Raw genomic sequence first — 26,666 nt, 5'->3', positions numbered from 1 at the left:
GACGGATATTTTTTGTCATAATTGTACATTATATTAGGACTAATTAGATTTATACAGATTTTATCGTATAATCATGGATGGAATACCACTCCAATCATAAGTCCAATAAGTATTTATGTGCTTTGTAAAATTTAATAAAAGGAAACTTATGTTCACTCATTACGTCCGTCCGACATGTCAAAGTACGGATTTTAAATGATATGACGCACATTCCAAGTCGAATGAATCGTAGAGACGGACCGGATTCCTTTCAGGATTGTATAGACTAAATAAAAATCCAATGTGTGAGCACAATTCGAAAATTCTACTAAAATACTTTAACCTTTTTGTGAACATTTCTTTGTCTTTTGTTTTGACATTTCTAAAAATACTTATTTGCAAAATTTTGCAATTGACGGATTATTAACAATTTTAGTACACAATATAATTAATCTGATAGTTTAAAAAGTAATAACAAACTAAAATAATAATAGAATATAATATATCAAGAAATTACGATACATCCGATACGTACAAGTGCGCGTTTTCCCTTAAACATTTTATAAGAGTGCGAATCAAAATGTGATGGCTATGTCCCAAATGCGACGATAATTATTACAACGATGATGATTGTAACGGTAAATACAAATATATATCACTTTATTAACACTTACACTAAATCTTGTAGACGTTTTTTAATTGTTGACAAATCCATAGGTATTTTAATGATCTTCTTGTAAGTGGGAAACTGTTTGGTGTTCACGGGCAATAGGAATGGCCAAGCATCATCGTGACACTCTAGGTCTTCTAGTATGGCTCGGCAAGGTGCCAGTTCTTTGATTAATTTTTTGTTGGCCTTTTCTTTCTCTTTTTTGGCGCATGTGGACGGAGAACCGGCATTAGTCAAACTACAGTTCGACATGTCGCTGTTCTGACTACAATTCGTTGTGGGGACATCTTCATTAGTCGTTACCGAACTATGAGATGGAGCCGGACTAAAAGGCAATCACTTGTTAGACATTGCCCGTGTTACAAACGCGTTGTCTATTATGAAACCGAACTTTTGCTCTGAAACTGTTTTGAAGAATTTCCTTTGCAATTAATATGTCGATAGATTCATATACAATAAATAGTTGATTACACGGAATATTTAAATTGAATTTCAATGTGGTGAGGTTGTACTAAACAAAGTACGATGTTTCTGATATATAAGGTAAAATAATTCAATTTCAATATTTCAAAAATTAACTTCAAATAAATGACGATGTTGAGATAAAAGAAATTTCCATACATTTCTACATCGAGCCAAAGTTCGATTTCATTCTAGATTTCCGTGTATATTGCTCAGTTAGTATTGTTAGTTATTATACTAGTGGGTTTATTAGCCTCAGAAAGTTAAAATTAAGAAAATAGATACAGTTTACTTTTTACACGTGGTCCACTAAATTATATTGAAATGTGTTTGGTTTAAAAACAAAATTTTGGGCAAAACAGAAATAAATAGTCCCCATAGTTTTAAGTACCATGATCGTTAAAATAATATATATTTAGTGCCATGTTTTTTCAATAGTATGTATAGTCAATATTCAGTAGTTTAATGCTCATCACAGTTAATGTTTTCTTTTATAATAGAGCAACTAATTAATTCAAAAAATTTAATCTTACATGACCATGAATCTAATATTTTGCACCCATATTTGTCATGCAATTATCTATAAATCACTATAGAAAAATCATACATTCCCTATTACATAATTAATGAAAAACTTAGCATTTGATCATTATTAACCAATCATCAGGTTTTTTTGATAAAACTAATATACAGTAAATATTTTAAGTGTATTTAGTGTAACGCGTCCCGAAAATTGACTATTGTTGGAATCTTTGGTTTGATAAGTGTTTTTTAGAATAAAATGGCGTAGATGATAATGTATTATTCCAGTTGATTGATGTTGAATAGTAAAAAATAAATGATCTGTATTTAAATAATAATGTAAGCGTGTACTCTAATAGTAAAGGCATTAATTTTGGTTTAAACAAAACAACATTCGTTTTTCTACGTCAGTTTAATCAATTACCAAACACAGTGAATAAATTTATTCAAGAATTTTAAAGTAGTTTATTGATTATAAAAAAGTGACACACAAGCACATATTAAAAAATAAAACTGAAAAGTAACATCGAACTTTACCTAGCGGGTAGTTGGTCTGTTGATTCGTTATCTTTCGATTTGTTATGATTTTTCTTGACGTTTTTTTTCTGGGGTTTCTTTGAAATGCAATTGCTACAGTACCATTTGCCTCGCGGTACTTTCGTAATCTGCGGTTGGATGCAATCGGTGTGGTAGGCTCTGGGACAGATTTCGCACACCAACAGTTTGGTGTTTGTAGTAGAAACTTTCCGTCCACATACTATACAGTTACGCTCTCCGGTAGCTTTGTTCATGCATTCATGGCAATACCTAAAACATATCTTTTAAAATAGTTGCCCTGCATAAAAAACAAATTCGGCTGTACCAGTCGCCATCAGGAATGTTTTCCATTTTTGGTTTGAAACAGTAAGTATGATACCCCCTATCACAGCTGTCACAAAGTAGCAATTTGTCTTCGTTATCTCCACTATGACAAAATTGGCAATTCTAAAATAAATAATTGAGAAAATAAATAATACGTTCTCTTTATTCAGTCATTGAAAGAGTTACTACTTTTTTCATTATGATTAAAATCCATTTTTAGATAAACTAAACATATTAAATAAATATTAAGTTACTATTTTCAAACTATTTATCAGCTAATATTTAACTCTTTCAACTTATTAAACAATATTAATGTAATACTACTCTACAGGTAATGCTCTTTTTAGATGATTATTTACAAGAAATTAGCAATCTCACATCTATTGTGTATACTATTAATTACAATGCTAGTGGCTAATGAAGGTGGAGATTAAATATGTAATGATATTTTGCCGGTCCTATTAAAGCTAACAGGTGCATCATTAAAAGAGGATGATAATGGTAAGTATGACTACATGCAACACAACTTTGGTTTTTACCCAATAAACATTTAAGTTTTCATGTAATCCTAAAAAAAACACTTGTCACAAATTATATCATAGCTAACATTTTAAATAGGGTTATATGTTAAACATAAATTAATGGATATAATTAATTAATATCCAGTCACTGGTACTAGATCATCATGGCAAGTTACCTGATTAAGCAATTTGCCAAATGGTAAAACTTTATCAAAATATGAATTTGTTATTGTTTCAAATTTGGCTAAAAATCATTTTTGGATAAATTACTATGTTAATAAGCACTAAATGTTTAATGCAATATATCGAATGACGCCAACTCAAAGGATGACTCAGTAGGATGATGTTGCATTTTACACAGTAGTCTTCACAATGGACAATCTGAACGATTTAGGATTATGGTTATCTCTCGTAGAGATGACGTGTATTCTCCACAAAATACTTTTTTCTTGTGGGTCTTGTGCTTATTGGCAAGTCTATAAGACAATACGCCGCAATCATTTGATGCTATTGAAAATTAAACCATACATGAATTTTTCAAAAAAAAAAAAACAAAAATGTTAATATCTCGCACTCAGCTTGTTTCATTCCATTTCAACATTGATCTGTTCCTATTGAAAAAAAAGTATAAAAGTTAGATACTGTATGTTAGTACAAATTACTTTAATTGAGAATGTTTGTTGGGTATATCATAGAAAAAACGTTGGTTAGAAAAAAAAGGCATGCACATGTAGAGTAGCGTTAGGAAAAGCGGCACAAGCACCCACACTGAGCTTGCTGTTATATTTGCGAGCGTTCTGTAAGCTAAATTCGTCAGGTTCGCTCACAGCTTTCATAATGCTTTTGTCCCAGGCGATCGACGATTCCAAAGAGTAGAGACACATAGCCAATTGTGCTGAAGTGGAAGCGCGATTCACTGCTTCGCGCCATACATTCAAGCCCTTGGGAATGTCGTCGGAAGATGGGGCTGATTGTGTAACACCCGAGCTACTTGTCGAATCTGTTGCTGCCGATTGATAAATTGTTGTTTCTTGATTGCCGGTACTCGAACGTATGTTGGTACTAGACGAGAAAATATATTAGTTCTAGTATTAGTTGAACATAATCATGTTTAAAAACTTACTTAACTCCTAGAGGAGGTTTTAAATAACGCCTTTCGATATTGACTTCCAAAGAAGAGAGTTTATTTTTAACTATATTTACTACTTCCCCATATGGAATATCATCAGATTCCCTTTCGGGAACTTTCCAACCTTTTACTTGCATGCTCGCACTGGCAACTTTATCCTCTAAGGCTTCAACCTAAAGAAAGCACAATAAATAACAAATAATGTATAAACAAAACATTAAAATATGTATATATATTGCATACCTGCTCTAGCAGGAACATATCAACACGATGCGCTATAGCCCTGCTCCATGATCCTGGTTTGTCTGGCATAGGTGCATCTTTTTCTACAAATTCCACGTTTTCAATATGTTCACTTGAGAGTTTTGTTAATTCATCAGCTCCCTTCTCAATTACAAGTTTACCCTTGTTGTACATCTGTTGCATGCTAATTACAAAACTTCTTTTTAATTCTCTTTCTCTGACGCCGCGAACGTGAAGATTCTCCAAAACTTCTCTAAGCTGTTCTAAACTTTTTACTCGCCACCAACCGTATCTCTTATCATTCGGTACGGGTTTCTTTTCCAGGCTCGTCGGAAGACCATGTTTTCTTATGTGCTCCAACTGGGCACTTTCTTCTGATGTCATTTGAAGAGGTGCTGGACTTTCACAGTTATGATGTAAATTCATTGGTGTGTTAGAGCCAGGCGGTGGAAAAACAGGAATTTTCAATTCAGTTATTTCTTTTGTACACGCCCCTACGTTGCCATTGTCCCATTTATTACCCGCAGTTAAATGTACTTCGTCACAAGTAGATCCATCTTTGTGCAATATACTAAACCACTTAAATTCGTCATTCTCTTCCATCTCCATTTTTATAGTTTCTGTTTTAATCTCTTGTTTCAGTTCTTTAAGAATTTCATTCTTCAGCTCTTCCTTCACTTCAGCCTTCACCTCTGCCTTCAGATCTTCTTCAGTTTTATTTTCACGTTCCATACACTGACCTAGACGTTCAAATAAGTTAAATTTTCTATTGGAAATGGACTCTGAATTCAATTCAGATTTTATTTGAGATTCTGCTATCATCTGGTCGGAATTTTCATCAGTTTTTTGTACTATAGGATTCGCATCTTTGTTCGAGTCTTCAGTAGTCTGCTGATGTTTATCGGTAATATCGCCATTTTCTAATCTATTTGGCGTTTTTCTATGCTGACTTTCATTGTTATTGGGTTGTAGCTTAGCTGAGTCATCATTAACTACTTGATTATTGCTGATCTCTGATTCTCCGACGATAGTGCTCACCTCTTTGTCGACAGATTGGTCATTAATTTCTTCAACATTCTCGATAACACTATTAAGTTCATTTAAACTCTTGATGCCGTTACTTAGATTTTCTTTCTGATCATTCTTTATTTGTTCTTCCAATTCCTCCGGTTCAGCCGATTCCATTCCTTCTATAAATATGCCTCCAGACTTAGGAAGAGACCAGTATCTCCGAAAATATCTGTCTTCGCCAAAAGTAATGGCCCTTAATTGACACATGGATGTGTTTATAGTTTGAAGGTGATTTTCTGAAGTTTGCACTAATTTCTCTAACTTTTTCGCAAGTTCTTCACCCGATAATTTTGCATCTTCTTCTTCTTCTGGTTGAGTGCCTACGCTTTCGTTATCGCTCATTTCATGCTCTTCATCTTCTAATAAATCATCTTTGTGAAGTAAATGAGGAGAATCCAATGCACCATCCTCTACTTCGCTCTTATTGTGAGACTTCTCCAGAGCTTCTGAACGCAATTTCTTACTATGAACCACCTTAAGCTTTCGAATTTTTTGATCTAAAAGCCATTTCTCCTTTTTGTGCTGTATCATATTTTCTAATGAATTTTCTATTTGTCTACCAACAGCTTTATTTTGAAGTAGTTCATTGCAAATATAAGCAAGAATTGACGCTTTATCTGTTGGCGTTAAGGCCATAAAAGGCTTATCTTTTAACATATCGGACATTTTATATGTCGAATTTTCGTGTAATAATTCATAATAGTGGGCATTTTTTCCAGTTATTGTTAACTGCATTTCATCTTCGGTTTGATGATGATCAGCGATTCTCTTTTCACGTTCCCGTTCGAAATGCACACCAGAGAGAGACTTAACTTCACCGGTTGCATTGGCGTACAAGTAAATCCTGAGTATTTCCGATAAATTGGCATGAGTAATATCTGCTTGTCGTAAACTTTGTCCTAAAATTGTAGTGTGACGTGCTGGATTGGGTATGCCGGGATCTTCAATCGCGCACACTAACAGATGCGTCATCACCGAAAATAACTCCTCTTCTGCGTCGTATGAATGCTCGTTTGGCATCAAAGCTTGTTGCAATGAATCCAAAGTTGGCAGCGACTCCATATCAAAACCTAGCGTTTCGCCGAAATTATGCAAGAACTCGAACACCATTAATATGTCGGCGAAAGCTTTCCCCGAAAGTTTCATGCCGAATATCCGTTCGAATTCTGGAAGATCAGACTGGTTCAACTCGAGATCGTCGCAAGGTTTCCGGAGTTCGGTAAGTATCTCTAAATCGGCTTTTCTTTGTTCCAGCTTCTTTTCTTTGTTCGCTTGCTTTTCAGCTAAAAGTTGTTGTTTTCGTTTTTCCTTTTCTTCGAGCTTCCGTCTATTCTCCATGGCCTTTATTAACGCCAAATGCTGACGTCGTCTTTCTTTTTCCTGGCAAACAAAAGAGAGATATGTTAATAATATAGCGGCATATTAAAATAAGTTAAATTGGATCGGAAAATAATTTCGGTTTTACATATATCGTGCTATAATTTTTCGCCAGCGTGACTATAGATTTGTATAAAATCGCGTAAATCATGCCTGAAATTATTTTCCGACATACCAGAGATGGATTCATGCTATTAATAAAAAAATCTGTTGTTGGCATTAAAAAAAGAAATATGACATGTTCGTTTTTTTAAATTCGACTTTCTCAAACTTCTGGTGTGTTATTAGGAAGACCAATACCAATGTTAGTAATAGTGGTTAAGTAATTTTTTAATGCCTCCTTGGTATGTGGTTAGGTTGAGATTAATAGAATTCGGCCAAGGAATACTTGAAAAATCAGAACTATCGCCATTACCAAAACAGGAAAGAAAAAAACAAATTAAAAGAAGCCACCATCACCCCACAATTTTATCAAAAAAATTAACATGTAAATAACGGTTATGCAAAATTATATAAAGAAGCATTGGAATGGTATCGTTAATATTATTTTACTCAAATCAAAATATATCGGAGCACGATTACTATAAAATGTTATAAAATATCGTTCGTATAGTCTACAGAGTTAATAAGAGATAAAATAAAAAACGTATTATTTTTTATCATTAAATGTTTTGAAAGTTAATGCATTTTTGATAATCTCACTGAAAAGAATGCCTTCTTCCCTAAGTTAAATAATGTTTTATATATAAAAAAAACAGCCAGCTATTTTCCTTTAAATCAGTCATAACCCGTTAAACATATTTTTGATTTGAGCATTGTATTTATGCAAACAAGAAAGACAGCAAATAGACAATGACACTCAGAAGTATTTCATACCAACTCAACAGTGTACAGCATTTCTCGTTGTTTATTGATCTCCTGTATGTAAATCTAGGAAGAGAAAAAACTGCATAACAGTATATACAAAAGCCTCTGGAATACAAATATGGCCATATTTTCATTATATGACCTATCTTGTTATGTGAAGAGTGTATATTAAAATGAATAATATTTGTTGTTACTCTTTCAGATTGATATAAGTTAAATTCAATTGTATTACATTAGGTGGTATAGAATTTTAGAAATATGGCACCGTTATATATGTTACAAAAATGATTTTAGATGATAGTGTTTAGTAATTTAGCTCAAAAGTTCGGTGAGAAGCTCATTTTACTTATAGCATTGCTATTAACATCTAAACCTTTGACCTAGTAATTCAATGCAAGAAAAAAATACCTTATTACAATGTTGATTAAAATGTTAATATCAATTAATGTTTAAGGTTAAATTGTTCATATATCTGAGATTGAGAAGTATAGCAGGTAAAATATACACTCTAATTTACAGTATCTGATATTAATGACGAAATCAGGAGTTCAATCCTTCTAATATTTTTGAAAACAATGTTTGAAAGCTAACATAATAAGTGCTAAACAATCGCATACAACTTCAATGTATTTTTTTTACACTAAATACATAAATGATTGATCTCAAAGATCTAGTTATACTTACTTGTTCTTTTAGCATTGCGGCTTGTTGTCTTTTCAATTCTCTCTCCTAAAAATGCATATGAAGCTTTTAGTCTAATATTAAAATCAAACACAAATGAGTTTACCTGTTGTTTTCTTTGTTGTTCCTCATGTTTTTGTTTCTCAATTTCTTCTTGCCGCTTTCTTTTAGCCTTAAGGTAAAAAAATATATAGATTAACATAAAATAATTGAAAAAATAATTATGAATGAATTAATTTTTAGAGTAATCACATACTTCTAGCAATTGTTGGGTCCTGGCTTCCTTTTCTCGTCGAGCTGCCTCTTGACGCTCACTCTTCTCCAATTCCTTTGTCAGTCTCTGCTGTTCCCTATCTAATCGTGCGGCAGCGCGAGCTGCTTGTTGCTTCTTGGCCATTTCTATTCGTTGTTCTACAGGCAAGCTTGTACGCATCACGGCTCTAAGCTCTTCTAGTCTATAATTGAATTATTTAATATATAAAACCGCGGCAACTAAATTTAGCTTTATATCATGTCAAGGTGGCTCTACCTTTTTGTAACATCTTCTTCGGTTAAATAAATATATTCGTTGCCATCAGTCTGCATTTCTGGAGGTACTGGTTGTAAGTAATCGCCTATAATAACACGACAGCTAAATGTGAAGTTGTCTTTAGTCAGTTCTGGGCCTTTTTGGTATTCTAAGTACTAAAATTGTATAAAAAATAGATAAAATTTAAATATTACACCTTAATGCATTACAGCTTACCTGAGTAATATCAGACATTTGTTTAAATTTATTGGAAGAATCTGGTGCGGCATATGAAACATCTCCCTTGATGCCACCATTCTTAGTGACACCTCTAATAACGGTCTCCCTCTTCCAACCTATAAATATCCAGAATTGTGTAAAAATTCGAAATATTAAATTACTGTTAATTTGCAGAATAAATCAAGCCAAAACAAACCTTTCTCTAAGGGTACTCGTAGTAGTCTTTCATCGTATTGCTTTTGTTTTTTCGCCACGATTTCTGTCTCGAGTTCTGAATCAGTATGATTTGAATCAGTTAGATTATCAGAATCGGACGCATCTACCGTACTGCTGTCGCTCAGAGTTCCCTTAAACCTCTCCTGCAAAAACTTATTTAAAGCTTTCTCATCACCCCCTGCCTCGGAAATGTATTGCTGGGCAGCTAGGATATTCGATTTAAGCAGGTTCATTTGCTGATTCATTGAAGCATTGGGATCTAACATTGGCACTGGTTTTATTCCTGGTTTAAAATAATAAATTTAAATATATTGTTATATCTACAATATAGTGTTTTTCAATAAGAACTTTGCTAAATAAGCTATGCAGTAGAGTCACTGAAAATTGAATCATTTAGATCCCTGCCATCATCCAGCCACAAAGGACGTTTGAACGATGTTATATATATTATTATAGGCTTTTCAAAAAATACACAAGAATTTCGTTAATTCCTCAACCACACATTCCTTATTTTCACTTAAACATTGACCCTTATTGAAAAACCTTATATTAATAGTAAATTGGATAGAGGTGACATGAATCTGTTAATTACATACCTAAAGCTCTACTTTGGGCTAATAACGACGCCACCGTATTTTTCTTAGGTTTACTAACACCACGCCCCAGATTTCTAGGTCTACCCTCTTTGTGATTCATGATACTCAAAGTATTGGTTCCGGAAGTTCCCGTTGATGGAGGTGCCGATGTGGAGGATGTGGAACTGCCTCCATCGGAACCCTCATTTCTGCTGGGGGGTCTCGGGGAGTCACTACAGGTGTAGTATTGGTTAAAGGACGTGTTAGGAGTGCTTGATGGTGGAGGTGGTGTCGACTCCATAGGAATAACACGTCGAGGTTTGGGTCCAGGCTTTCGTCTAGCTGTAGTTTAATTACACATATTACAAATACAATTAAATTATATTGATTGATGTGAAATATTACATATACGGTCTGCTCCTATACTGGCACTCATATTACTCAACGAGTTTAATGAGGAAGTACTACTATTTGTAGTAGGCGTGTTGGGCTTCAAAGACAGATTCAATGGGGCTTCGCTGGATCCTTCACCAGAAAATGCCGAAATACCAGATGGACTTCCGTTGGTGGCCGGCAGCTTAATCACCTCGACTCTATCTGACATTGGTGTATTAGCCAACGTATCATCATCCTTAAAAAAAAAGTACTAATTCAATTACAATTATTAGCCATGGGTGTGATGATACCCACCGACAGTTTAGGTTTTTTCGATGTTCTTTCAATGGATAGTCCAGTACTGGAGTGAGAGGGAAGAACACTAACCGACGGAGGATCCAAAGATATTGTCTTTTTCCTGCCACGATTGGTAGTGCCGGGAATCTTGGGTCCGACAATGGAAGAGGTGTATTTGATAATTTCAGTGTCAGGTGGTAACCTAACACCACCCAAAATTGAATTAGGATCACTGTAAAACATGCACACAATCAATTACACACATCTACTTTATCTATAATAGCTAAAATAAAATAAGTTTAATTATTTGTAAAGCTTTTTAGCTTATTTAAATTTTATTTTGCTTTATTGCTATTGAAATAATTGCAATTTTAAATACATTACAATTGAAAATTAATGTGTTAATTAATATGTAACACTTCTTTAAAGTTTACTAAATAACCAATCACGTAAAATCACATAGACATAACAATTTTTATTGATATATTAACTTTATTCGCTCTAACTCTATTAAGCAGCTCATTTTATTAAGGTGATATGCTAATTTTTAGTAAGCTCAAGTAGTATTAAAAGTAATTTCAACTAATTATTTTCGAATATATTTATATATTTTTATGATTTATGGATTTATATTGAAATCAAAGAATATTGGTAGGTCGAAGCACTAATAATGCAACAAAAATAAAGAATAATAACACAACAAAATAAAAATAGTTCTAAAAAAAAGTAACAAACTATTCTACTCTAACAAACCATATAAATATACATTAGATTAAAATATAACTGTAGTTAAGTGTAGTGTTAACTATAATCGATTGTAGTTAACCTACTGTTCATTATATTGCCATTATAAAATATAATTCCTGGATTGATATTTCTACACAATCGTTTATTTCTTTAAACTATTCCTTTATATGCAATATCTACCAACCCAAAAGAAAAACATACAAAAACTGACTCTTAATCTTACCTGCTTCCTTCCAATGCAGCACTGAATGAAAAATATACATGATTTAATAATCACTTTTCTTATTTAAGACTAGACTATACAGGTAATCGAAAAACAATTTCTTTAAATAACCAATGAATTCGTAATTCAGTAATTAGAAGCATTTTAATGCAATATGCATATTATATGACTCACCAGTAAATCTACATTTTTATCGCACATGATAAGATATAGAATCTCATTATTATACATACGCATTTGTTTTCATATTAAATTAATCAAGCATATGCAAAAACAAAATATATCCTAATTTTAAATTCAGATTTATCATATATAGATATTATTAATAATATTCCACATCAAATATTTACCTTAAAATACTAGAGGGCAGTCCGGAACTACTACTGTTAACAGAATTTTGACTACTGTTACTGCTTAGGATTGAGATCCCACTCTTCTCTTGATTACTGGCCAATGTGATAGGGCTAGAGTACAAACTAGGAGAGTCCAAAGATGGTTTCACACTCGTCGGTGCACTAGTTTTTTGTTTATTCTCTAACTTATTTAAATAACTTAAATCACTACTAGATTTGCGACTCTTATCACTAACACTGGATGAGGAGTTCGTACTAGGTACTTTCACTGTTGGCTGTATTGTCAATCCTGATGAGGACGAGTATTTCAACGAGCTATTCGACGAGGTTTTGCTGAAAGACAAGATATATATTAAATAACGCGCCTATTTAATCAATCAGGTATTCTAACGTACCTCATACTAATTGAAGAATTGCTCTTAGTATTGTGATGATCCATTTTTTGTGACCCAGACGAGGCCAACTTATCTTTGTTGCTCCCGGAGGACCTGGACGACTTGCCTGTATTTTTTGACTTGTGGTGACCCCCCAGGGCTGGTAAACCCAGCGCTGAATAAGGGTCTGAAGGAGCTCCCATTGGAAAATTTAAACCGGAAGCTTGGAGACGTGCCAAGTAATCTTGAGCTGCTAAGTGTGATGCCATAGACCACCATGCTGCACCTTAAAGAAAAATAATTTTTTTTAACTTATAAATGTGTATATTTAAATGATTTTTATTTATAACGATACAATATAATTAGCACTGACATTATTTATAGATAACAGAAATTGTATAATCCCATTATTAATTGATGAATGATTCAGTAAACAAAAATTAACAAAGACAAACTAACACGAATAAGGAAAATTAATGGTTATGTTTTCATATATCATCAAATATCTTTTACTTTTATTTCCAACCTGATGATGTTTTGTGATATTTTAATTATAGTTAAATTTGATAAAAAACATATATATTTTTAAAATATGAATTTAATATCTAAAAACACAACTAAGGTTTGAAATTTATATGAGCCTGGCACAGGATAGCATAAGTGAACGCGAGGCAAAAAAATAATTTTAGGACCTGAATCGATATACCCAAAACGAACGAAAGGGCAAAGGACAAAGACAGTGCCAATGAGGGTAACATTGACATTAGTTGGAGAATAATCTAAATCAATTATCGCCTGTTTTGGAATACACCGGTCGTAACTTTGGCAGATATATTAGCTACATCTCATTTTCACATTTAAGGAGGTTTATTTTGGGTACTACTATTATACATAGAGCTTTTATTTGTATTTAGAATACAGACAATGTGACTCGTTACGTAAAAAGTGCAAGGAAAAGGATCAGTATTTTTGACGGCGCCAAAAAAACAAAATTGACAATTCCCATACATAACAACATAACATCGAACAAACATCACATTTTTAATTTACAGTCGCATACCTTCACTGACGTGTCGGCGGTCCACATGAATCCAATTTCAATTATAGCCACGACGCGTCATTAGTCATTTTCCTCCGTTACCCCCTCGAAGAGGTGGGGGACCGATCGTGGGAGGGAGAGGGGATGTTGTTGGGAATGTGTGTGTGTGGGTAAAGAAGACGGGAAAAGTGGGAGGGTGGTGGTAAACGTAGTTGGGTGGCCGATGAGAGAGAAGAACGCGACCCGAGCCAAGAAAAGTAGATCAATAAAACAAATTACATTTGCCGTTACACTTTGCCCAGATCAAATGCTGTTCAAATCCAGCTGTTGGCGATATACGGGCCTTTGGCGGGCGGAGCACGCCGCTCAGGCATCGGCGCTATGGTGGGGAGAGCGGTTTTTACCCCACAAGGGCACTCTAATGTTTGCGCCAGCGGTATGAATAAATAGAAGGGCAAGGGGGACGGCGGGAGGTGAGTGCGCGTCCCGAAACGCCTGAATTATGGCCAACGGTAAAATGTCTCCGAGCAATGCGTTCTTTTTTTCCGATTGATAAACGAAATAACCTCGATTTTTTACAATAGTCGCCTACGCTGACTGTTGTTTCGTAATATAAGCAGCACTAATTGTATACCAGAATAAATCTATCGTACATAGGCTACGTTATTAAACAAAACATTTGCTTAACTGAAATCACACTTCGATAGGGGAATAGAACATTTTATAATCTATAAATTGACATGAAAAGAAGGAAAATAGTTACTTACTTTGATGATTTCATTGCAAAATAAATTTGATTAAAGGGTTACCCGATTAATTAATTTATTAAAAACCCCATACATCGGCTATATTAAAATTCTTGAAATTTTTAAACAGATAATGATTGTCAAAATTCTATCTATAAAAAATATTAATTATAGTATATATTCAATTTCAATTTCCTTAAAATCTTCAGTTGACTACCAGTTATTTAATAGAAAATATTTTATGTTTTAATTTACCGTAAAGTATTTAGTTTTTTTAATTGAATATTTTACTTGAAATATTACATACTAATAATTGTTATTTACATTGTTGATTATAATTTTAAAACACTATGACTACTTACGAAGATGTAATGATTATGTTCATTGGATTAATAGATACAACGTTTACATGTTCAAAAACAAGGTATAGTCGGGCATAATCACAGTACGAGTTAGGTTCGTTTGAAATAACTTATTATTTTTGCTAAACGAATTGTATAGTTGAAATCTGGTTAATGATATTTCATCTATTATATTTTAAATTTTTTTCAGTCATATTTACAGAAAAAAAGACCATATTTATTGACAAACTTATTACTTATGCTAAACGAATTGTATAGTTGAAGCATGGAATGATATTTCGGCTATTCTATTTTAACTTAATTATATTTCCAGAAAAAAAAAATGTGATAACCTTATGAACTTTTGAGAAACTTTTTAGAAAACCAATTAATTAAAGAAGCAAGACAAAAATAAATGAGTTTTTAGATATCAACCTAAAAATTACTATCATATTACTTGATAACAATTTTTAACACATATAGATTACAACTGATGTTATCTGATTACATGTCTTTATTTTGAACTATATTCAAGAATAATGTAATAATAAATAATAGAAATTTAGTAATCCTTTTGTACGTCCAGCGTATCAGTACAATTTATATTTGTGTAAAATCTACTTATATAGGAACAAGCTTAAAAAATACATTTAGCTTTAATTGGGGCCTCGTTAGATAACTGTTTAAATTTAATTATCCTTCTTAGACAAATTTTAAGATCACAAGAACATAAAATTTAGTATCAAAAATTAAATGATTACGTAGTAGTAGTAGCTTACGGTAAATCAGAAGAAGCAAAAGAAAAATTCGAACGATGGTAGCCCGGTTTCATTGAAAGTGGATTGTCCTTATGATTCTATTTAATACTACCATAGATTCTTATAATTTTAAGTAGATATCAATTGTTATAATTAATTAACTTACGAACCTGTAATGTTCATGTTATTATTGCTTTAATAGACACAACGTTTACATGTTCAGGTACAGGGAGTAGTCGACCGTAATTAGAGTTACGTTCATTTGAATGAGCTTATTACATATATTAAATGAATTGTATAATTGAAGAAGCTTAGTTAATGATATCTCAGATATTTTATTTAACAATCACAACCTAATGAACTTTTGACTGGAATTGAATAAAATTGATATCAACCAAATAAAATGGTCTAATTTTCAACCAAATATTTTTTCCATCGAGCTACTGGAGGAATTCCATGATTATTATTAATTACATTAATCAACCATAATTCAATGGGAAATTTATTTTATGTTCTTATGACTCGAGCGGCATTTAATGCTGTTTGAGAAGAGAATGCCTCGAACTGAATTGTCTCAGAAGCTGACGTGCCACGTGCCTGGCACCGTCTTGTTAAAACTATAATCCAACTTAGTTAGAAAGACTATGTTATGACATGTCGCGACATGGAATACCCTCATATTCAAAAAATTAAGGTCCAATGATGACACATCCGCATCAAACAGTGACTGGTTTGAGATGCATTTATTTTTCCACATCACATGCGGGGGTTCACTGAACCCCAAATATGACAATTTCGACAGTTAATGAAGTTACATAGACAAAAATCAGCTTCTTGCGTTGATTTTGCTCGATAACACTTAATACTACTATCTATTTTATCTCGTAACATCGACAGAATGTTTGTGGTTTGCTTTTTGTTTATAGCTAAGTTTACTTGTTACTTGTAACATTCTCTTGAAGTTAGTTTATTAAAAGGAGGTCTAGTTAACTTTGGTTGTGGCATTTAGTTTTTGTATTGTCATCTTTATTGTAAATACTGAACTGAGAAACATGAGCACCACTGTTTTATCATTTCAATTACACTTAATAAAAATATTTTGAAGAAACGCGTGATAACATTAAACGTGATTAAACAGCAATTACACAGATGTTTAAAGTTAATTTAGTGTTAAGGCCTGTAAAAGTTTGAAATCCCTGTATTTACATTCCGGCTTTGGTTTTAAACAATTTTACTTACTGGCTGCTGGCATTCCAAGACTAGCTGCTTGGCTGGCGGCCACCGACAACGTGTTGGAGTAGGCGGCATTGCTGTAGGCCGCAGCTGCCGCCGCCGCCACACCTGAAGTTGCTGCCGACGAAGCTGTGGGATAATTTGGGGGCAGACTCGTGCCTCCGGCAGACCCCGCGCCTGTTCCCCGGCCCCCCTGACTGGCGCCCGGCAGTATCCCGAAAGGTAAGGCAGCGGCAGCATGGGGTGGTAGTCCGAAACTGCTGGCTGCAGCGAAAAGATTGGCGGCACTGGCATCGCTTCTCGGCCAATAAGCTGCAACAACAATTGCCATTTATTTTATACATTCGACCAGAGAGGAAAAAAATAGAAATGAATTCACAATTGTTCGCTATTGCCAACTAAATATTGTTGTAAATATTTAAATAATTTAACAAACTATCTCTATATTAATCGGATTAGCGAAAATTTTGTCTCCCTTTTTGAAGAAAACACGCACGGTTTTGGCACGGTTAAAGCTTATATAGACGAAGAATTTTTAGGTCTAATATTTTTGTGTAATATAAGCTATAAATAAATAAATTCTAATAAAAAGAAAAACGCCGAAATCAAGCAACCAGGAATTACTGTCAGATCGGTGACACAAAATATATAAACAAACCCAGCTGGTTTAGAGACAATAACACACTAGGATCGAATCTGGCTGGGGCTAAAGGTGTTATTTAAGATTTTGTGTTATTTTCGGTTATTCCCATATTGTTGGAATTATTGAAGAGTTATGGCAAGTTTGGATAAAAAACGATTAAGAAAACCAATTAATGTGCCCGTTTTATCGGAAGGTATATACAGTTGTAAAAGAAAAACCCGATATATGTGAAAATTTCATCCCAACATAGGTTAACAAAATTCGAGAATAACAAGAATCGTCTGTTTTCTTTGCTTACAAGATATTTAGATTTTCGAAATCAGCTTTTGCTTTAATTTGATGCCTGGGAAAAGAAAAAAAGAAAAATTGTTGTTGCTTAAAGACTGTTATTAATTCATATAGTTCTGGAGACATAGCATATCATACTAGAAGTAATTATAAAAGTTGTTAAGATTTTTCTGTAAGATTTAGTTGTATTCACTTCTAATTAATTTCAGGTTTAATTAGTAAACGCATTTCTTAACAAAGTACTAACTGAATATTGTATACAATATTAGCAGTTATAAAATAGTATCAAAGAACTTTAATTCCTCATTTGTTTGTGAGTTGTTAGTTCCCATGTGGGAGATAAGACAAAGTAGAAAGCAATAGATACAAGAAAGCTATAGAAGATGCATTAAAGATGAACAATCTGCATGGGCAAGATTGAAAAGTGAAATAAATAAGCAAAGAACAATGCAATCTTGTTAAAAAATTTAGGTAAAGAAATTATCCTTTCAATCAGCCTGGTGTATTTATTGTTTTTGTAATATATACTTCACGTGAGAAATAAGGATGAAAGATAAGGACTATACGAATACATAAATGAAGTAATGGAAATATGCAGGATTTCAAATAAAACAAATTACATAATTTGCACAGATGGAACACATAGGACAACTAGAAAATATGAATCACTAACAATATATCTGCAAAATATTTTAAAGCATTGATAAATATTAAGGTGTTGATTAATGCAATAAAATACGTGACTATATGACTATGTGACATTTATTCTTTGAACTCCAATTATTTTGATAATTTACATTATAGACTAACGTTTTGAGTTAGTTAATTTAATTATTGTAAATACTGTGGTTCTAAATTGTAAAAAATAAATTACCTAATTGTGTGTAATTCTTTTAATAAATATGTTAAAGTCTAATATCGATTTCAAAATTATTTTATTCTTATATATATATATATATATATATAAATATAAATAAGTATATATATATATATATATATATATATATATATATATTTTAATATACAAAAATGTATTACTTCATTTATTATTCCATACTTAAGTCTATAACGTAAAAGTAAAGAAAGATCATGTATATTTATATTTGATGTTCTGAAGTTGTTACAGTTTTGAAAATAATCTCGCTTATGATACTTTGTTAATGTTTAGTGGTGTAGTAATTTACATTTATTAATACTTTGTTGATTATTGAATGTTAATGGAAATTAGATTTAATTAAATGCAATTTTAAAAATGTTAGTGAGTGTTAGTTCTTGAAATAGTTTGCATATATTTTATTATATGCCTATATTTTAATATAACATTTATTATTTTAATTCACGTTTTAATTATATATCAAATACATTTCTGATCCTATACTAAAAAGTTTTATTAACATATCATTTTTAAATTAATCCTTCTACTCATTATGAGAGAGATAAGGATTAACTTAATATATTGTGGTCGAATTTCGACCACAGGGCAATCAATAGTTAGAAAAATTACTTAACAATGATTATAAAAAAGATTTCTTTTGTGGCTTCAATGCTCCTTCCGATTGCATCAATTCATGCTGGCAATATAGGCTGAAGTAGATAGTAGATTCCCTACATATATAGCATTAGTTTCTTGTCACGGATATTAGGTTTCAGCTCATCACATTCTCTGTGTTTTGTATTATCGTTTGAAAGCTCTTATTGAGTCACTCCTAAGTTGCCATGTGCATAAATATACGTCGAATAACGTCTCCATCGCCTTTTTTGTAACTGGTGTTAAAATCACCACTTTCCCAACGTCTAATCGAGTTCCTTCAGCCGACTTGGTTAGCGAAGTTGTTAAGGCGATAAGGCTACACGCAGTGGTAAGTCCTCCTACTGTTGCGATAGTCGCGTGTTCGAATCCTGCTGCGGATTGCGGGTGGGGTATCACTTCCTATTTTAAATGCTTCCAAGTATGTGTATGCACTAGTTTCGCAACATGTGGTTGAGCATTGTTATGCTGAAGAGTAGCATTCTTGTGTCTTTGCTCGTATTCCGGCCGTCTTTCGCACAGTGGCCTTCTCAAATTCTTCCCATCAATTGTAGTCGACAGCTATCCCCATTAATGGTTTCATCGGGTTCACATGTTGAAATCGATAGAGCATAGTTACTATAAAACTTCCCGCAAATGTTATTTACTTGGTACAAATTCAGACATTTTCAATGCATTGAATTTTTTTTGTTCACACTTCGATGAAATGACACATACTGAAAAATGAAGCCTGTTAGTGAGGCTTCAACATGAAGTTGGTTACAAATGTACTCGATGCGATATACACAGTAGCACCATCTGTTGTAAATTCTGTAAAATTAATTCATAAGCCTGATAAAACTGATAAAAGTTTTCAGAAAATTGTGTTTCACTAATATTGAAGAAAGTATGTTTGTTCACACCGTACTGACATAACTGATTTCAATGCACTGAGAGAACTGATGATGATTTAATGTTAACATAGATGAGATTTAATACTAGTTCATCATCTACATCATACAAATTAGATATACTTAGTGCAAATCGATTTATAAATTAATTTATTGCCTTTGTTCTGTTGTATTTGCATCAATACTCAAGAACGACGAGTGGGTACATCAATATGTATTTCCAAAATTAAAATTAAATTAGGCTACTTAAGCAAAAGTTAAGAGTAACACATACAAGTTTGCGTGGTTTGGTTCCCTTTGATTTTCTGATTTCCTGTGCGTTGTCGAGTAGCTGTATTGTAAATCCATTTGATTTCGAAATAATCGTGCAGTTCTTCGATTGGTTATGTATATATAAGCAATTGGCAATAAGTAATTGGTGGTGACGAAGAATTTTGTATTGACAGCGTAATACAACTAGTTGGTTTGATGTTTTAGTGTAACCTTATATGTGCACCCCATAAGTCCAAATATGTTTTATAATTCACTTAAAAACCAATTCAATTGATCTTAGGTGAGATTGGTAGTATCTTTCGACTAACCAGATCTTTGATTTCGAGTCTGATGTGCTCTGCTTTTTGTCTAATGTGTCGTATAAATAAATCCTTGAAAATGTATCATCACCATCAATATGGCTGGCTTTCGAGAAAGTTATCTACTCTTCAACAAATAGTATGTTGGTGCAATAGGATATAGGGACAATAACATTATGGGAAAAGCATATTAAAGTTCGACGACATCTTCGAAATGGAAACATTCAAACACAAACTATCGCTCCAAGAGAAAGCCCTTCGTTTTTTTCGTTCTGGCCTAAAACCAGGCGGTGGAATGCATGACGCATACCTGGTCGCGGAGGCTTGCCCTGGAGTGATAAGCTGGACCGGGTTATGTGGGAGTGCCTCTGGGCTTACCAATACACTAAACCGAAACCGGCTCACAGTTGACCCCTGTGGATCGCTACTGCTACTGCATTAACTTTGAGGATATGGAACCCGTTGATCGGGCAGTCGTTATTGGGTAGAGGGCCCGGAGATTCTATTGATTCGCGAACTTGAGTTAACACACGACGCTACTGTCGTATGGGGGCAAAAGTTATGACTGCAGCGACGGATGAGATCATTTCAGCCTGGAAAAGGGGGGGAGGTTAGTGGTGATAAGCTCCCAGCATGTCGACCAGCTCGCGAACAAGCGCGTTTTCAGAATGACTTGTGCTGAGTTGTTGTTTGTGGAATGATTGAGATATGAAGTGCTTGATTTCTGGAGTGTCAGTTTCCATATGACTTTGATTATTTCTGACAAACCACGGAGCGTTTAAGATTCTCCTGAGGAGCTTATTTTGGAAAACTTCAAGTTGTGTCACCTGGTTGGGTGTAACAAACTTTAGATATTAGATCCATAGAGGAGTACGGACCGAATTAACATCTTGTAAAATAAGCATTTGATGGGAAGTCTGCTAGAAGGGCAGATCAGAGAAGACAGCAGGTTTGCTATCCCCGAACGTTTCTGGATTGCTTTCTGGATTTGGGAATGCCAACTGAACCCTCGGTCGAAGTGGAGAAAGCACTTCGCCAAACATTGCTTTGAAGTAAATTTTATCAGTTCCTTTGAATGACGCTTCAAAGTTACAAAAAACCTTCAATAAGTTTAGTACCCCATGTATTTTTTTCGACATTAAGCGAGTAACTTTGATAACAGAGGGGTTAATGTGATCATTCATGGCCATTCATGGTCAAATGATCAAACAATGAACTCGATATAAGAAGCGACTGTTCATCGTTTTAGAATCTAACAGAGACTAAGCGCTGTTATGTACGATAATAATAATCAACATTGTGAGTTGAGTGACTTACCTCCAAATAGACTAGCGGCATCAAGGATGGCTGTTGGGTCCTGAACGCCAGACACTTTACTGGGGCCTGAAGAAGCTTCGGTGCCCTTACCATTTTCCTTATCCATTTCCAATCCACAATTCTGCAACAGAACGAGGCAAATATTACTTTCAATTTGAACTTTTCAAAGCTGGCGAGTGCGTGCAGTTTATCGTTCGATAAATAATCGTTTACATCGTCGATATTTTATTGAAATTCGGATCTAGCGTCAAAATATCTAAACCGACTTGTCAAATAAGGTGATGGATATTCTAAGGATTTAAATAATAGATACGTTTGACACGGTATACCCTGTACTGACAGGTAGGAAGGAATATATTGAACGAATAATTAAGGTAATAAGTTCGCGTTAATTATTTAGGTAATAAATGAAGTCAAATTGGGATTCAGAAAGTTAAATAAAATTGCATCCTTTGAAGATAAGATTATATAATATGAAGTACGATATAAAACTAAACATAATAAGAAAATAAAATATTAAGGAGTTTATATAAATAACAATTTGTGGACACCGAACAATCAAATTAAGAGATAAAGTAAATAATGAACTAAATTGAATAATAGATGTTAAAGCATTAAAACGAAACTCATATAATGTAAATATAATATAACTTATTTGGCTCTACTACTTCACAACAATTTGTATACAAATCAAAAGAATTTGAACTTTCTCAAGCAACAATGCAGAAACGACTTCAGATTACATATTTTCATATTTACATATTACAATATAAATTCAATCCTATATACCTTTAGACTGTTCCCCTAGGGATATTCTGAATGACTCTATTATTATAAAAGCAGATGTTGCAATCCCGTCACTCAAACTTTATAATCGTTGAAATTGCCGCATTCATTATTAAAATTATTTTAATATATTCAAGGTTCTGATATAAATCAATGATTCTAATAAAATCTAAAATATGTTCTTTATATAGTGAAATAAAAACATAAAACTTTGTCTATGTAATTTATCAAAATATTATAGTTAAATAAGTGGTTAAAAAATCGTTAGTCCTGTTATTATAGTATAATTAATCTATAAAGTTGGTGTTTATGCAACTAAACAATCATATTACATTTAAATTTAATAAAATAGACAAACATATGTAAATTTAAATAATTTCATTAAAGTAGAATGATTTTATGTATTAGTAGATTTCGATATATTATGTAGTAATAATAAATCGATAACATACCTTTATTTAATTATGTATCCCCCAATCTGGCACCAATAGTTCAGCCCATTTTTGTTTATTAAAGCCTGAAACAAAGAGAAAATGCTGTTAAACCCATTTAAAACTACGTTTGGCCGCTAACAACACGGTCGACATTTAAACGTGATCATTCTGGCGCAATCTATTAAATCATTCTAGTTTAATATTCCATAAACACACCGCCATAAAATAATTCATAAAATTAAATAAAACACTGATTGGGACCAATTTGCATTTCGCCAGTTTATCATGTCCTACGCTCAATTAAGATACGGCAAGGGAAGGCAAGACGTTGGCATAAACTCTATCGAAAATGATATTAATGTTGCTTTTAATGTTTCGCTATCGACTTAAATTAATTTATTTGCCTTTGGAACGGTTAAGAGTTATTGAAAACCAGTAGGTAACTCTAGTACGAAAAACTAAATGTTTCCAGTGGGCCCACAAAAAACGAAATATTGAAAGAACAATCTCAGGACTATTACTCACGATACCTAGCATTATAATATTTAAAGTTCAGTACATATATATAAAATAGGAACCAAGACTTTAAAAATCAATCTAAAAATTATTATACTATTTAATAATAACTTTTAACACTTATATATTACAATTGATCTTATCTGACTCATGTCTTTACTGTTAAATATATTTTAAAATGTAAAAGTTAAAAAAGTATTTACAATATATACTTAGTAATGATTTGGCACCTGCACCACATTATTTATTACTATTAATATATTAATATACTTGAATAAAGACAATTTTTGCGGTAGTATTTTACCAAGGATATAAGAAACAATCTAAAAAATATGTAGCGCCAATATGGTTCTTTTACAGCCGCTTAAATTTAATTATACTGAAATATCAACATCAAAAATCACTCAGTAGATGGGAGGTAAATCAAAAGAAGCAACAAAAAAAATTCAAAACATGGTAGCACAGTTTCATTGAAAGTATCTTGTTACTTTAAATAATTTTAAATAAAGATATTAAAATATAATTTTAGAATATTTGTTAGTAATGAACTCATATAGAAATATATAATCTTTACATACATTTATAATATATTACAATTAAGTAACTATAATAATAAACATATTTTTACTTACGGTAAATCTATTAGAAGAATACAACTATCTTGATCAATATCTTTTATGGATTGCAAAATCAAGGATTTTTTGAGGTTATGTTTATTCAGTACTCAAATATGACAAAACCTGTCAAAATTGACCGTTCACAAGCGATTTCATTTGAGGCACGTAATAAATTAAACTTGTTATTTGTTTCTAGTAATAATTTCTCTGATATTATTGCGGAGTAATTGAATTTTGTTCCATTATAACTGAGGAACGTACATCTATCCTACCGTCGGTCAATTTTTACACAAGTTTAGGAGCAAAGGTGAATTTCCCGACAACGGTAAGGTAAGGTTTGGCCCGCCGTGAGTCAAACCGTTCGTTCGATGTAGACTTCTTGTGTCCGGGATTGCATACATTTACATGAGCGAGACTGCATTAAAACACGCCGTGTAGCCCAGGAAATAATCGGAATGGGTATTTATTAGATTTTTGCTTTACTTCGATATTGGTTCTGTTCGGTGGTCTATGTAAGAAAATTGAAGACAGTTTTGAAAGCCACGACTGAGAATGTTTGTGGTTGCAAGTAATTTGAATAACATATTTTAGATATTTCAATATGTAGGAAAGCACACTTTCATTTATTGTTCCGTATTAAAAATAAAAACCCTAAAATTATAAATTTTGACAATTTGCTTACAAAAATCTAAAGTTTTAACAAATATATTTTCCTCTTCTCAGGAATCCTCATCAAGAATCTGTTTTACATTTTTGACATTTCATTAAACTTGTTCTTGTTGAAACGTGCAGAAGCTAAAATTGTAATTTTTTATGAATTGTGAAAAAACTGCAATAGATGTTTTGTTTGACAGAACTCTTTGTCACTTGACAGACGTCGAAAGTCATCTTGTTTTGATATATATTCGTTTGGAATAATAAGCACGAAATTAAAAAATTATCATGGAATGTGGAAATTTAAACAGTGTTCTGTTCGTTCAAGATCGTGAATTCATGCTGTGCGTGTGTGTGAGCGTACTTGTGAATTATTGTTTTTGGTATTTTGGTTGGGTGTAAGGTAATTTTTAGTAGACGCTCAAGGAAATCAAAAGAAAAATCAAATGTTCTTCTTCGAAAATATTGGACAATTTTGGTGTTTCACGAGTAGACGGTGTTAAAGTCTTAAAAACTTTTCGTGTTGGTTTTATTTTGTAGTGGATGATTTGGACACACGGGACAAATTGATGATGATTTGAAATTGAATATCATATATTTAGAGTTGCTTTATAGAAACTACATGGATTTTAATGTTTCGGAAATATTAATCTAGGTATATTTGGTTGAAATATCAGTTTTTCTATTATATGTATTTAAATAAAACTTTAATTCACAAAGCTCTCTCTACATATTGCTGTTTCAAACAGTTAAGATGATAATTTTAAAATATTTCTATTATCACTTACATTCTACAATGCTACACAGTGAAGAAATAAAAATCTTTATAAAGGGTTATAAATGTATAAAATTGTTGCAAAACCATTGCTGACAAGTGAACTCAATTCAAGCCACTAAAGGCCTTTCGTTCACACAAATTTTACACTTTGAGCGACCTATCCAGATTTAGAGCAATATCTAAATTGAACATATCGAAATTGTCATCTGCCTTATTTATGTATGAAGACCCGGAATTGTCAAAAGTAGAGTGGAAACAATTCACAACAAGTGTAACCTGCGATTTACATGCTGAAGCCATATAAACTTTTGGTTTTTTTGAAAATGAAGCCATTTACTAATGGTTACTTACTGGTTCTTTTATGACTTTTAAAAGATATCTGATACCGTAAAACAAACTTATAAAAATAGATTTGGGTTATTTTCATATATCTTCCATACCAAGGCTCGTTTATTAACAATTTTTAAAAAAATCAAGAAAAGGTTTAGTAGAGTAGGTTTTATTGGATCAAAATTAATTTGTCTTGTTGTGGATTACCTTTAATAATAATCGATATAATAGGTAATAACGAAATAATAAACTCTGATTATTATTGCAGTTTTTTTGATTTATTGAATGCAAACATTCATGAAAGAAGACCGATTTGATCAGATTTAGCTTTTCCTGTGGCTTAACATCTTCTTAACATCAAACGATATTCAAACAATGGCTGCCGTATCTTGCAGGTTTTCAGGAAGAGCACTTCACACGAGTCACAAGTGAAGAGATTTAAATATTATATAAGGAATTTATTTTGAAAATAATCGAATTTTGGTCGGTTTCGTTGGCACAGTGGTTAAGACGAAAGGAGGCTCATCCAACTGTTGCGATAGTTGCAGGTTCGAATCCTGCTGGGGAATGGATGTAGTTTATGTTTTTGAGTGTAATTGCAAATGTATTTATAGGCAAAAGTGGAAAACCTGAAAAGGAATAACGATCCCAGTCACGTCAGCAGCCAGGCTGGGTAAGATCGGATGTCCTCTGGGATAGTCTCTAAGTCGATAGGCTTAATATCGAGGACCGTGGTTCGGACCCCACGTTAAACTGTAGATGCAATCCAGTTAAACACTCGTTGGTAAAAAGGAGACTTTAAAATATTATTTATTAAAAAGTGAATTTCGAAAAATAATTCGTTTAAGGTATTTACTACTTCTTAATAAATATATATTATTTCTACAGGAATAAAGTTTTATTTT

General features: G+C 32.8%; 1 protein-coding gene across 10 annotated transcripts in view; it reads right to left on the bottom strand.

Moving 5' to 3' along the window:
- tou (bromodomain adjacent to zinc finger domain 2B toutatis) overlaps positions 1–26,666 on the bottom strand; it is a 115,350-nt gene that overhangs the window by 1,491 nt on the left and 87,193 nt on the right. Inside the window, exons 4-25 of one of the 10 annotated variants that reach the window (XM_076412525.1) lie at positions 22,885–22,949; positions 21,647–21,767; positions 16,415–16,720; positions 12,313–12,577; positions 11,915–12,250; positions 11,565–11,585; positions 10,613–10,826; positions 10,328–10,553; positions 9,944–10,264; positions 9,328–9,630; positions 9,129–9,247; positions 8,913–9,067; positions 8,640–8,838; positions 8,490–8,555; positions 8,387–8,431; positions 7,712–7,765; positions 4,388–6,838; positions 4,139–4,317; positions 3,783–4,077; positions 2,496–2,617; positions 2,171–2,440; positions 654–974 (exon numbers count right to left, since the gene is read on the bottom strand). In XM_076412525.1, coding sequence (XP_076268640.1) covers positions 654–974; positions 2,171–2,440; positions 2,496–2,617; positions 3,783–4,077; positions 4,139–4,317; positions 4,388–6,838; positions 7,712–7,765; positions 8,387–8,431; positions 8,490–8,555; positions 8,640–8,838; positions 8,913–9,067; positions 9,129–9,247; positions 9,328–9,630; positions 9,944–10,264; positions 10,328–10,553; positions 10,613–10,826; positions 11,565–11,585; positions 11,915–12,250; positions 12,313–12,577; positions 16,415–16,720; positions 21,647–21,752 — 6,374 coding nt within the window. In that variant the 5' untranslated portion in view covers positions 21,753–21,767; positions 22,885–22,949. The remainder of the gene's footprint in view (positions 1–653; positions 975–2,170; positions 2,441–2,495; positions 2,618–3,782; positions 4,078–4,138; positions 4,318–4,387; positions 6,839–7,711; positions 7,766–8,386; positions 8,432–8,489; positions 8,556–8,639; positions 8,839–8,912; positions 9,068–9,128; positions 9,248–9,327; positions 9,631–9,943; positions 10,265–10,327; positions 10,554–10,612; positions 10,827–11,564; positions 11,586–11,914; positions 12,251–12,312; positions 12,578–16,414; positions 16,721–21,646; positions 21,768–22,884; positions 22,950–26,666) is intronic. The other 9 variants (XM_076412529.1, XM_076412526.1, XM_076412531.1 and 6 more) reach the window with 9 other exon arrangements.

This window comes from Rhynchophorus ferrugineus, unplaced genomic scaffold (assembly GCF_030347505.1).
Source record: "Rhynchophorus ferrugineus isolate W39M unplaced genomic scaffold, kcgeb_rfMv2 rfM8, whole genome shotgun sequence".
Classification (NCBI taxonomy): Eukaryota; Metazoa; Arthropoda; class Insecta; order Coleoptera; family Curculionidae; genus Rhynchophorus; species Rhynchophorus ferrugineus.
This window is presented reverse-complemented; position numbering and strand designations above follow the sequence as displayed.